Source organism: Anguilla anguilla, chromosome 1, assembly GCF_013347855.1.
Source record: "Anguilla anguilla isolate fAngAng1 chromosome 1, fAngAng1.pri, whole genome shotgun sequence".
NCBI lineage: Eukaryota > Metazoa > Chordata > Actinopteri > Anguilliformes > Anguillidae > Anguilla > Anguilla anguilla.
The window spans coordinates 39,124,502-39,135,916 of record NC_049201.1 but is presented as its reverse complement, the minus strand read 5'-3'; the positions used below and the strand labels follow the sequence as shown (position 1 = coordinate 39,135,916).

Genomic DNA, 11,415 nt, shown 5'->3' with positions numbered 1-11,415 from the left:
ACTTTTCTCTGCAATAAAGAACATTGTATTTTTACTACCAGAATAGTTTTGTCTCTGTTTGGACTTGATTATTATTCAGGGGACAGATCTGCCGCAATCTCAAACTAATCCACGTGGCAATCCAATCACAGCACCACAATGATAACTACACATGGTGCTATGCAGAAAAGTGATGCATTCACTTAAAAGTATTTGCATTCCAAAATGCAAGTTTTACTTATGTGCAGTAGAATTTTATGTAGGCAATGGCAGCACATGCTGAGGCAACTAAATGACAGTTTATAGTGAATCAAACATCATGTAGCGATCCAGAGGTAACAATTTTTGCTGACTGGGGAAAGGTAGCTCAGTTTCACCATGAGTGAAACTGAGAAAAAATGGATTTGCATAAGGTTGAACAACCTTCATGGTCAAGTAATACTGGACACATAACTGATGGTGCCAGAATTTAGCGAACAGTGACTTCCAACATCCGTAAAGGTATCTTGAAGATGACCAATTAAATCAGAATGTTCAAGAAATGTTGTTCATATAATGCTCCAAAGCTCAGCCTACGCCAGCGGGATGAAGCCAATCATGATCTGCTGCTTCAGGCCCCCAGTGACACACCCCATGTTCAAACGCACGACATCTCCAATATGGAGAGTGCAAAGACTGACGGATTTGTAAATTATACAGAAGCAGGCCAGGGTACTGGATGGAACGCACAGACAGCAGGCGCTCACATTTCAATTCACTGCTTAAAAGGCATACGCAAACCACACCAACAGTACAAAATTCAAGTCACTTCGAACTGCATATACAGGTACACCATTTAATATTTATTATAGACATTTTATATACATTACTTTTCAACAGCTGTATTTTGCTATGTGGTACAATCTTAAAAATTTGCTGATTCATAGTTTGTAAAACAGAAACCTTACAAAACTCATCAAAACTCGCAAACTGATCAGAAATCTTTTTTTGTGGAAGACTAGAAAAAATACTTTATTGTATTAATCATGCATTACACAAACAAAAAAATCTTTAGTTACACCATGAATTGAAGCATATTCAAAAATAAAATAATTTTATAAAATAAAAGTAGGGATAGCGTTAACCAAACAGCAGATTCTGAACCGTGATTAATCCTCAATGCTTGTCTATTCCGATTCCCACATAAAAAACGTGAAAACGGAAAAAACGTCCCCCCGTTCTTCAACATCGGTCTGTAGGTACATGAAGGGGGGGGGGGGGGGGGGGTCACACCCCATCATTAGTCTTCAAATAAAATTCTTGTGTGTTTAAAATGATGTTTACATTAACTTAAAGGCCCTCCTTTTCTGTTCTGTTTGCATGACAGTGCTCAGTCTTACAGTTACCATTGGGCTCACTGACATACTGTAGTTAAAAAAGAAAAGGATAAGACTAACAGAAAGTGAAATAAATAACGAGCCTATTGCATTAAGATGTCTAACCCTTGATAAATAAACTCGTAAATACAGTAAGATGTACAAATATATCACATAGTGATAGGATGCTGCGGTTTATTGTTTAAGAGTTCACGGGAAGCCATGAACTCAGTTTCTTTCCTAGTTGTTTGCTCATGTGATAAGATGCTTTTAAAGCAACGTCAGGTCGAGAGATAGCATCCATAGGGTCAGGACCCACCCACAGTTGAATGACAGGGAAGGGCTGAGTGTGTGGGAGCAGCGAAACGGGTCGTCCAGACTGGTGCATGCCAGTGGGGTCGGAGATGGGATTTATTTTATTTTTTTATTTTTATTTATGTAATTTTTTTTTTTTTTTACATTTTCAGCACCGTCAAGACAGGCTTTATTTATATAAAAAGGCTTATAAAAACTATATTTTTATGCAAAGAAACGTCCTGAATCTAATGCTAATGTAAGAAGCAGACATTTTAGGTTACGTGTTTTGTTTTTGCGCTACATGAGGGTGGAGAGGGCGACGTGTGGTCATGCGACTTCACGTAGGTCGTGATGGGCGGAGCAAGGGCAGGGTCACCGTCTTTGACAAACGCACCCCCATGTCACCTGGCCCTTAGCAGACCTGCTGTAGTGAACGGTAGACACCACGGTCACTGAAACACACCTACAGAACAGATATTAGGCTCAGTCCAAACCCAGTCAAAGGCTACAAATACTGGTTTCTCCTGCTTTAACATACAGTAATTACAGTTAATTAGTTTGAAAACTCAGGTAAAACTGAAGCAGTCACACCTCCCCTCCCCCCCCCCTCCCCCAGCCCAAATCCCCCGCCCCATTTCCTGGGCCTGGCTCCTCTCCAGTGTGTGGCTTGTGGGCGTCGAGGGGTTGGGGGAGGTTGGGGGTCTTGTGTAGTGTCTAAACGGTACACTCGTCACACAAGGCAGTGAAGCAGTTTGTCCGTTCACGCCCTCCCAGCGTGGGCTCTTACACAAACACTTTGGCCAGGGCGTCAGCCCCCGCGCTGGCGATGAACGCCTTGGACGGGTGGAAGGCCACGTCGTAGATGGACTCGTCTGACTTCTTCCGATGGGCGGTGATCTCCTGCACGCAGGTTTTGCTATCCAGGTTCCACAGGCGGATGGAACAGTCATGGCCTGCGGAGGGGAGGGGGGAAAGAGATGGAAGCGAGGACTTAGCTCATGCACGCCACCTTTAAACCTTCAAACATAAGCTGCTGTGATGGGGTGAGGGGCTAGGACTTACTTCCTGACATGAGGTAAATCCCATTGGGGTCCACAGCCAGGCTGGTGACCGCATCCAGGTGAGCCACCATGGCGTGGATGAGTTTGCCTGCAGAGGAAGAGCGGTCAGCAGGGTAACCCATTTAAAGGAAAACTACAAGTCTCCTGCCTTTGCTCATTTCACAGTGCAACCAGCTTCAAGTGAAGAAGCTGATGTGATATTCATGGACAGTGTGTTGCCCTTTCAAAACCATATTTAGGGGTGCATGATATGGAAATTTCTAGGGCTGATTTTTGCCTGGCCATACTGGTCAATACTGATGCCAGTACCTCCCTGTTCTATATTACAGCACAAATGCACACCAAGTTTCAACATGCATGGAAGTAGGCGAGAACAGATGAATTTATGCACAAACTGAGCAAATTTTACACTTTGCGTAACAAAATATTTCAACGTGCTTACTTTATTGAGCAGAGAGCTGGAGTCTAGAGAGTCTAGTCTCTATAGCTCTGCTTGTGCATTCACCTGGAAAAATGATAAACTAAAAATAATGAGGTTTAGAAGATTTTTAGGATACTTTTTGAGTGTGACCTTTTCACTCTGTTTAGGCATACGCAGAGCATCAAATGCATTGCCTTTCAAAAGGCATAGAACGAGCTGACATCATAAATAAGCTAACAGCATACTACCAACCACTGCTGCCATTACTACAGCCTGTCCATTTGTCCAAACCCTAGAATAGCACCTTAACAAGTTGAGCCAATCAGCAGCTGCGCAACAGTCAGATTGTGACATCACCAGAACATCGGAGCAGCAGTGTCAGTGCATTACTCCCAGATCTTTATCACACTGCATCTGCAGCGGGCTGGGTGGGCTCAACCCTACGGCAGCCATACAGCTGCCATTACTGGACTGTGAACTGGAGTCAGTGGTCTGAGGGGGGAGGGGTGGGTTGGGGACTTGCGAACACACAAGGTTGGAGTTAGTCAGTATCAGTACTGAATCTTTTTACCTGTTTTGTTGTCGAAGAACTTGATGTGTCTGTCCTCGTGGGCTGTGATGGTGATGGGCAGGGTCGGGTGAGACACCACACGGTTTATGTAGTTGGCAGCAGGAAGACCTGGGAAAAGCATATTTACCTATCAGCCAGCACATAAAAACATCTGGCCACCTTCAGCTAATCACAGCATTTGTCTTTGCGCAACTGGATACTCAAAATATTATTCTTGTATTTGTTGGTAGCATACTGGTTTAATGTTTAATGTCTGAATCATCAACCCTGCATACGAAAACAATGTATATATCTGAATGAGTATTTATAAATGCCTTGATTGTAAAATATCAGTGCCAGCCCATGCTTTTACATGAGCATAAACATGCCCCCGTGTTGCCATATATGGCGAAGGCAGTCACACACATCATCCTGCCAGTGTAAAAACATAATCAGGCACAGAATATAACGGGTTTGAGAAAATTCTATTACATTACACTCACTTATATAGCAAGGAAAATTCCTCTTTTCTGGCGTCTAATATACACTTCACAGTATATGAGATTATGTGCTGCTGAGGAAATGAGGTTATTTTGAAGTACTTCAACTACCGGTCAGATGACTTCTGAATTTCTCTGAGCATTCAGCATTATGTATACCTGTACACAGCAATGGTGCTTCCTTGCCAAGCTGCTTTTCTACTTCATAAAATACAGTTTTGCTTTTGCACCTACACCACAATGTGTAGGCTGCATTAAATCTGTACACCAATACTAATTTTCAGGTTTCATATGATGATGTACAAACAGCCTAAGAATTTTGATGAACTGGACAAACATGTAGTTGCATTTTTACGAGTTGAAAAAGAACACTAGTTATAGTAAACCTAATTTGGTTGATGTGAAAGTGGATGGACCACTTTTATAGTTCTGTAATGCACACATTTAGCAATTTGCAGCAATTTAGCAGTATTTTTATTTCAAATCACTACTAGCCAGGGGGGTTTTGATTATAGTATTATCAAAAAAGTCTTCATGTCTGCGAGAGACTTCACATTAGCCAACACCAGCATCAGAGAGAAATAAAAAGAAAAACATTTTAGTTTGCAAATAGGTCCTATAGTGTAATGCTTCTACTGGAAATACCAAATGTCTTTCTGCACTGATTTTCTACAAGAAGGAAAATTATCTGAGCTTTTATGAAAACATATGCATACTTCATAATCAAACTTGACTGCAAAATTGTTGGCCAAATGTAGCCCCTGGACATCTTTAACCAATCACTACATTCACTTTAAAAGACCTGGACATCTACATCCTCATAGTGATGTCTATAGAGGTGGTGACAGGGCTGTGGTAGACGTGGAGGTGGTGACAGGGCTGTGGTAGAGGTGGAGGTGGTGACAGGGCTGTGGTAGTGGTGGAGGTGGTGACAGGGCTGTGGTAGAGGTGGAGGTGGTGACAGGGCTGTGGTAGAGGTGGAGGTGGTGACAGGGCTGCGGTAGAGGTGGAGGTGGTGACAGGGCTGTGGTAGAGATGGAGGTGGTGACAGGGCTGTAGTACAGGTGGAGGGTGATAGTGCTGTGGTAGAGGTGGAGGTGGTGACAGGGCTGTGGTAGAGGTGGAGGTGGTGACAGGGCTGTGGTAGAGGTGGAGGGTGACAGGGCTGTGGTAGAGGTGGAGGTGGTGGCAGGGCTGTGGTAGAGGTGGAGGTGGTGACAGGGCTGTGGTAGAGGTGGAGGTGGTGACAGGGCTGCGGTATGGGTGGAGGTGGTGACGGCTGTGGTAGAGGTGGAGGGTGACAGGGCTGTGGTAGAGGTGGAGGTGGTGACAGGGCTGTGGTAGAGGTGGAGGGTGACAGGGCTGTGGTAGAGGTGGAGGGTGACAGGGCTGTGGTAGAGGTGGAGGGTGACAGGGCTGTGGTAGAGGTGGAGGTGGTGACAGGGCTGTGGTGGAGGTGGTGACAGGGCTGCGGTAGAGGTGGTGACAGGGCTGTGGTAGAGGTGGAGGTGGTGACAGGGCTGTGGTAGAGGTGGAGGTGGTGACAGGGCTGTGGTAGAGGTGGTGGTGGTGATGGCTGTGGTAGAGGTGGAGGTGGTGACAGGGCTGTGGTAGAGGTGGTGGTGGTGATGGCTGTGGTAGAGGTGGAGGTGGTGACAGGGCTGTGGTAGAGGTGGAGGTGGTGACAGGGCTGCGGTAGAGGTGGAGGTGGTGACAGGGCTGCGGTAGAGGTGGTGGTGGTGGTGACAGGGCTGTGGTAGAGGTGGAGGTGGTGACAGGGCTGTGGTAGAGGTGGAGGTGGTGACAGCTATGGTAGGGGCTGAGACTGTAATGGATGTGGTAAACGGGTGGAGGTGATTGGTGCATCTCACCGCTCTCACTCTGGCTGGAGAACACCACTGCAGGCTGAGATGTCTCCAGGTCATAGATGACGGTGTTTCCCATGTTGAAGGATGCCACCATGTGGGCAGGATCACAGCCATTGAAATCCACCGCGGTGGGTATGCCATGCACTGCAGGAGACGGAAGGTTAGCCTCCTGGCTTTAACAGTTACTGCCCTGGTGCACTGCTGCATCATGGCCACTCAAACACTCCTTTCTCCTTCCTGCTAATGCTTACCCACGTTCTACATTTACTGCTGTGTTTCACCACTAAAGCTGTTAAATAACAATTATAAACCACAGGTAGTGGAGCCTGTTCACAGACAGTCAGTCATACCATCTTTAAACAAAGTGAACAGAGAGAAACAGCTAATTGTATTATTTGCACATACCAGAATATACAGATTACAGTACAGGACAGGACTGATTATACTGGCCTGCTGGCAGGACAAATGCAGATGACTGTAAAGCACAACAGCTTAAGAAAAACCATCTTTTAGCATCCGTCACGCTGTTCGCAGATTAACTAATCAGGGCTAATTACTATGAAACACGAAAGGCTTTTCCTGACAGGCACCAAAGACAACTATGAAACAACCTTAAATTTCTGAAATTACACGAACTGCGAACAGAGCCAAATCGAGATAAACAACTCCATCATTATAGGAGCAGATAAACAAGGTTATTTTCTGTGTCAGCATCTGATTTGAAATGGAGCAAATTCCCCATTTACAACAGATCATTTACGTGCAACGGTTGGAAGCCCGGAAGGGAGAGGAGTAAGAATGAGCAGAAGTGACTAAACACGCAAGCAACGTGTGAGGAACACAGATTCCCAGAGAAGACACTTAATAGGTCACAAGCAGACAAGCACCATTCTTCGCTGATAAGAAATGCAGAACATTGATAGCAGAGACCCAGTGAAGTGCAATTAACAAAGCAGTACTATTACATACACAACTAAAACCTCTCCCCTATATCCCTGCATTTGCTCTAGACCTTGGAGAGCCACAGCGCATGCAGTTTTCATTGCTACTCAGCAAATCATTGATAAATCAAAGCAGTTGTTGACAGTTAACTCATCCAGTTAAAAAAATACAAAATCAGAGAGTGAATACTGCTGCTCTCTGTTAGCACTGGAATTTCACTGTGAGGCTCTGAAGGATCTGTGGGAATAGCCAAATTCATCTCCAGGGTAAAGGCAGCAGTCTCACCCTTGTCTGAGTTGTAAGTGCAGAGGCAGGGTGACTTTTCAGGGGGGTTCCAGAGCCGGACTGTCCCGTCGCCCGAGCACGAAAGCAGGCGGTTCTTGATCCCGCTGTAGGCCAGCCCCCACACGGCGTCCGTGTGTCCTAGCAACGTTCCTGCCAGAACCCCTGGATCTGTGGCAGGAGGTGGGGGGACACTCTGTAAGCACTCTCATTCACAGTAATAAAGGAATGCAGCAACACTGATTATAGACTGAAAAGGCTAATAGCAAAGCCAACAGCTTTAACTAAAGTGCTCAGTAAAAGACTCCAATAAAAGTGTAGTCAGCTGCAGAAGCAAAATCATACAATTAAACAAATTACAGCCAAACTGCTCAGCAACACAAACCAGTCACACTACTGCAAAACAAAGCCAATTACAATTACATTTTTTCAATTTTTTAAAATCCTTTATTAATACAGTAAGAAAGGCACACAGGGGAAAACAGCAGAGTAACAAAGGCACACAGCAACACTTCACAGTAACAATTACAATAGACAGTACACAGTAACATCTAACTTCACAAGAGGGCTTGGTTACATTTGTACACATTAACTTCCCGTCATGTCAAGGACAGCTGGCTAACTCATCACGACTGAGAAATGTAACTGATTAAAACCTTGTATTATCAACCTCGCATAATTTGCATCAATGGCACGTGTGTCCTTTTCTCCAGCCTTGGACTTTCTAAGTCTTTGTAGAATTTTCCCCCTCTCACAGGTGGAAAGTCCAAGGGCCAGAAAGTTAAAGTCCTGCCATGAGTTTCTTCTACCCATGAGCACACAGCCAGGTGATGTCACTAATTAGTTCCACCTCCTGGCTTAAAATCCAGGTGACTGGAATGAAACACTGGGGAGGACTTCATACTCCTTGAACCTGGATTTTCCACCTCTGCCCCCTCTCTTGAAATTCACATTGGCCTTCAATTTCAAATTCCACTTGAGTGCATCCATATAACTGGTGAGGCTCTAGTGTAGCGTAGAAAATAGACTCTCTCATTACTTACACAAGCTTCTTCAGACTCCAGCATTAAAGGGCATTATGGTACCCTTCCTGCTGACAAGCTCTGTGGTCCCATTTGCCAAGCAGCCCATAGCAAGGCCATAATGAATTAAATGAAATGCTGAAAGGTTATTTCTTGTGCCTTTGAGCCAGTACTCCCAGTACTAGCGTGAGGCAGATAGCTAGCTAATCACTGTACAAGAATTAAATAAAATGATGTCAGAGAAAAAATGTTTTTTAAATGAATGTTTTACCGTCTTCAGGAACAGAGGTTATCGCGTAGCCATAGCCTATATGCTAGTGGTTCCCAACCCTGATACTGGCGATTTACCATCTGGTATCTTTTCATTTTAACCAGGACAGGAAACTAACTTTATGGTCCACAGGCCATATTGGGAAGTGCATCCCAAGATTCAACAGCCAATTTCCCTGTTTTACCCAGTTCTCCCATGTTTACAATAGAACAGGACCTCCGTGTGATTACCTGCTAAATTGGCTGGTCAAGTAGACAACCTGACCAGCCACAGAAACTTTACCAGCATTTGGCTGGTGGCTGGTATTCATTTCCCACCCTGATGTCCTAATTTGGCACACCTTATTCAACTAATTAGCAGCTCTATGAAATTTCTAACAGTTGAATGAGCTGTGCTTTGTTAGGGCAGGTGTAACAATCTACAGGACAATAGATCTCCAGGAACAGTGCTGGGAACCACTGCTATATGCGAAACAAATGATGTATTTACAGAGGCGCTAGTCCACAAAACAGCCCTCTCCACTACCCAATGGCTGACTGACACTGTCAAACCCTGCCAAACAACGGGAAGATTTCTCTTGAGTCATTCTATTCTCTTTAGCCCAATGAGCTTACCGTAGGTGTCATAAGGGTCTACATTAGAGCTGGGGATGTTCCACCACTGTATGGTTGAGTCGATGCCCCCGCTGAAGCATTGCTCCCCACTGGAGCTGACAGCCAAAGAGAGGACAGGCCCTCTGCAGAGACAGGGACATGGGCAGGGCTATCACAACAAGCATGCTCCCATGAGACGGAGCTTCCAGTACCGCGACTAAAGCCAAAACACGATTATCACTGCTACGCATTGCTCACACACGCAGGCCTAATGATGAGAACATTTCACTCCTTCAGACGGCCCGAGGATTCGCTACGGAACAGATTCGGTGGAATGTTCTAGAATACTTACACGTGAGCTCTGAACGTGTAAATAGGCTCCACATCAAAAGAGGCACTTCTGCAAACAGACAACATGAAATGTTTTATTTATAGACAATTCAAAAACAAAAATGTTTAGGATTAATGGGATTGACTTGGTAAATTTTTGTCTCAGATGCTAAGAAACTTTCAAGAAAAGCATTAATGAAACTGCGCAAACATGATTACTGAAGCACTTGCTTTTTGGCTGGAACGGTCTTCTGCAGGTTCCAAAGTTTGAGGGTGTGGTCCTCAGACACGGTCACCAGGACGGGCTCCACGGGGTGGAAGGCCAGGGCTCGCACGCCGTCAAAGTGGCTGCGCAGCGTATACTTGGGATTCCACGTCTTCCTGAACGCGTCCTTATTGGCTGGCAGCTAAAAATAGAGAGCGCGGTCAGACAGCTGTTGGGGGAGACGGGAGCAGTGAGCATGTTCAGGCCCCTGTTGTCATGGCACCAGAGGGGGCATGCCAGGGTGCTTACATCATAGCTGTATTCAGCCTCGTCGTTGGAGACGGTCAGGTCGGCCAGGTCCCCCAGGCCCAGGACGCTCTCTAGAACATCGTCAGAGCCCATGATGAAGGACTTACCGCCGCTGGTGGGGAAAGGCAGCGGCTCAGCTATTTAAAAAAAAGGGAGTGAGGGAGACAGTTAAACTCCATGCGCAACAAACAGAGGGCTCTCAGCTCCACGGCCTTCACAAGAACGCATTTACGCGCCGAACTAACCCAGCCAGTCACAAAACAAAAACAAACCAAAAAAGCATTTAAATGGGCTCTGCAACTGGCAAGGTTTTATCCATTTAGAGGGTATATTCTTATAGCTTTAAATTGTTATGCAATGGGAAAAAGCTGGAAAGGAGGTGCGGGCCCAGAATATCTGGGGTCAAAGTAAGGCAGAATGCTGACACGACGGTGGCAGCTGTTCCAGATACCACACAGAGGTCTGAGCGCAGCCCAGAATACACCCTGAACCCAGCCCCGCCCCGACCCCAAACACCCCACAGCCCTGCCTGAGATATAGGCTTCCCCATATAAGCATAGCTCAAACGAAATAAAGCCTTGTTGCCATGTAGCAACGTGGAGGCAAGACACGGCAATAGTGTTACAGTGATAATGCCTTTTTGTAGGCCAACCTGGACGTATCTGAGCCATGGGCTCCCTCGGCAGATTTCCAATGCTTTTTAGCCATAGGGATTTCGTTTTCTGCTGAAAATAAAGTCTGTGGGTAACGTATGCCTAAGACAGTTTCACGTTTTGTCCTATTGGATACATTACACCCATTAATATCTCAACCGTGAATTTCTAAACAGTTATGTGCTTTAAAAATAGTAAGTTGCTAACAAGTTTCCATATTGAAACTACAACAGTTGCCACGCGCAGCCGGGGCAAGTATGAAAACTAGAGTGGCGGTTGCAAAAATGCGACCATTGTTGTAGTTTCAATACAGCAACTTGTTAGCAACTTACTTTTTAAAAGCACATAACAGCTTCAAAATGCATGGCTGAGATACTAATAGGTGTAATTTATCTCAAAATGTGAAACTCTCTTAGGCTTACGTTCACCACAGACTTTATTTTTGGCAGAAAACTAAATCCCTATGGGAAAAAGCGTTGGAAATCTGTTGAGGGAACCCATGGCTCAAAAATGCGAACTTACTTCTGGGTTTTAGGACTACCAACTGTAACACTCTATTGTAGACACTCCACAGACCCAAGTCATTTGCACTTTATTGACTATGTATGACACAGTTAATTTAAGAAAATCTCCCTGTCCTAATCTAAGGAGTGCACCCCTGAAAAACCGATTAGAGAAGGTAATTTCTGTTGCTCTGTATGGGCCCAGTGCATCGCTTACCTATGGACAACAGTGCCTTTGGGCAGGCTTGCCGCCACCACAATAGTGAATTGCTGC

The 11,415-nt window shown here is 45.2% G+C and overlaps 1 protein-coding gene across 1 annotated transcript in view; it reads right to left on the bottom strand.

Annotated features, from left to right (window-relative positions):
- Positions 1 to 2,255: 2,255 nt before the first annotated feature.
- The window catches only part of strn3 (striatin, calmodulin binding protein 3), a 36,995-nt gene continuing 27,835 nt past the window's right edge, over positions 2,256 to 11,415 (bottom strand). The window contains exons 8-16 of the mRNA XM_035408272.1: positions 9,986 to 10,122; positions 9,703 to 9,878; positions 9,494 to 9,541; positions 9,163 to 9,284; positions 7,259 to 7,426; positions 6,035 to 6,175; positions 3,685 to 3,792; positions 2,694 to 2,780; positions 2,256 to 2,584 (exon numbers count right to left, since the gene is read on the bottom strand). Coding sequence (XP_035264163.1) covers positions 2,415 to 2,584; positions 2,694 to 2,780; positions 3,685 to 3,792; positions 6,035 to 6,175; positions 7,259 to 7,426; positions 9,163 to 9,284; positions 9,494 to 9,541; positions 9,703 to 9,878; positions 9,986 to 10,122 — 1,157 coding nt within the window. The 3' untranslated portion in view covers positions 2,256 to 2,414. The remainder of the gene's footprint in view (positions 2,585 to 2,693; positions 2,781 to 3,684; positions 3,793 to 6,034; positions 6,176 to 7,258; positions 7,427 to 9,162; positions 9,285 to 9,493; positions 9,542 to 9,702; positions 9,879 to 9,985; positions 10,123 to 11,415) is intronic.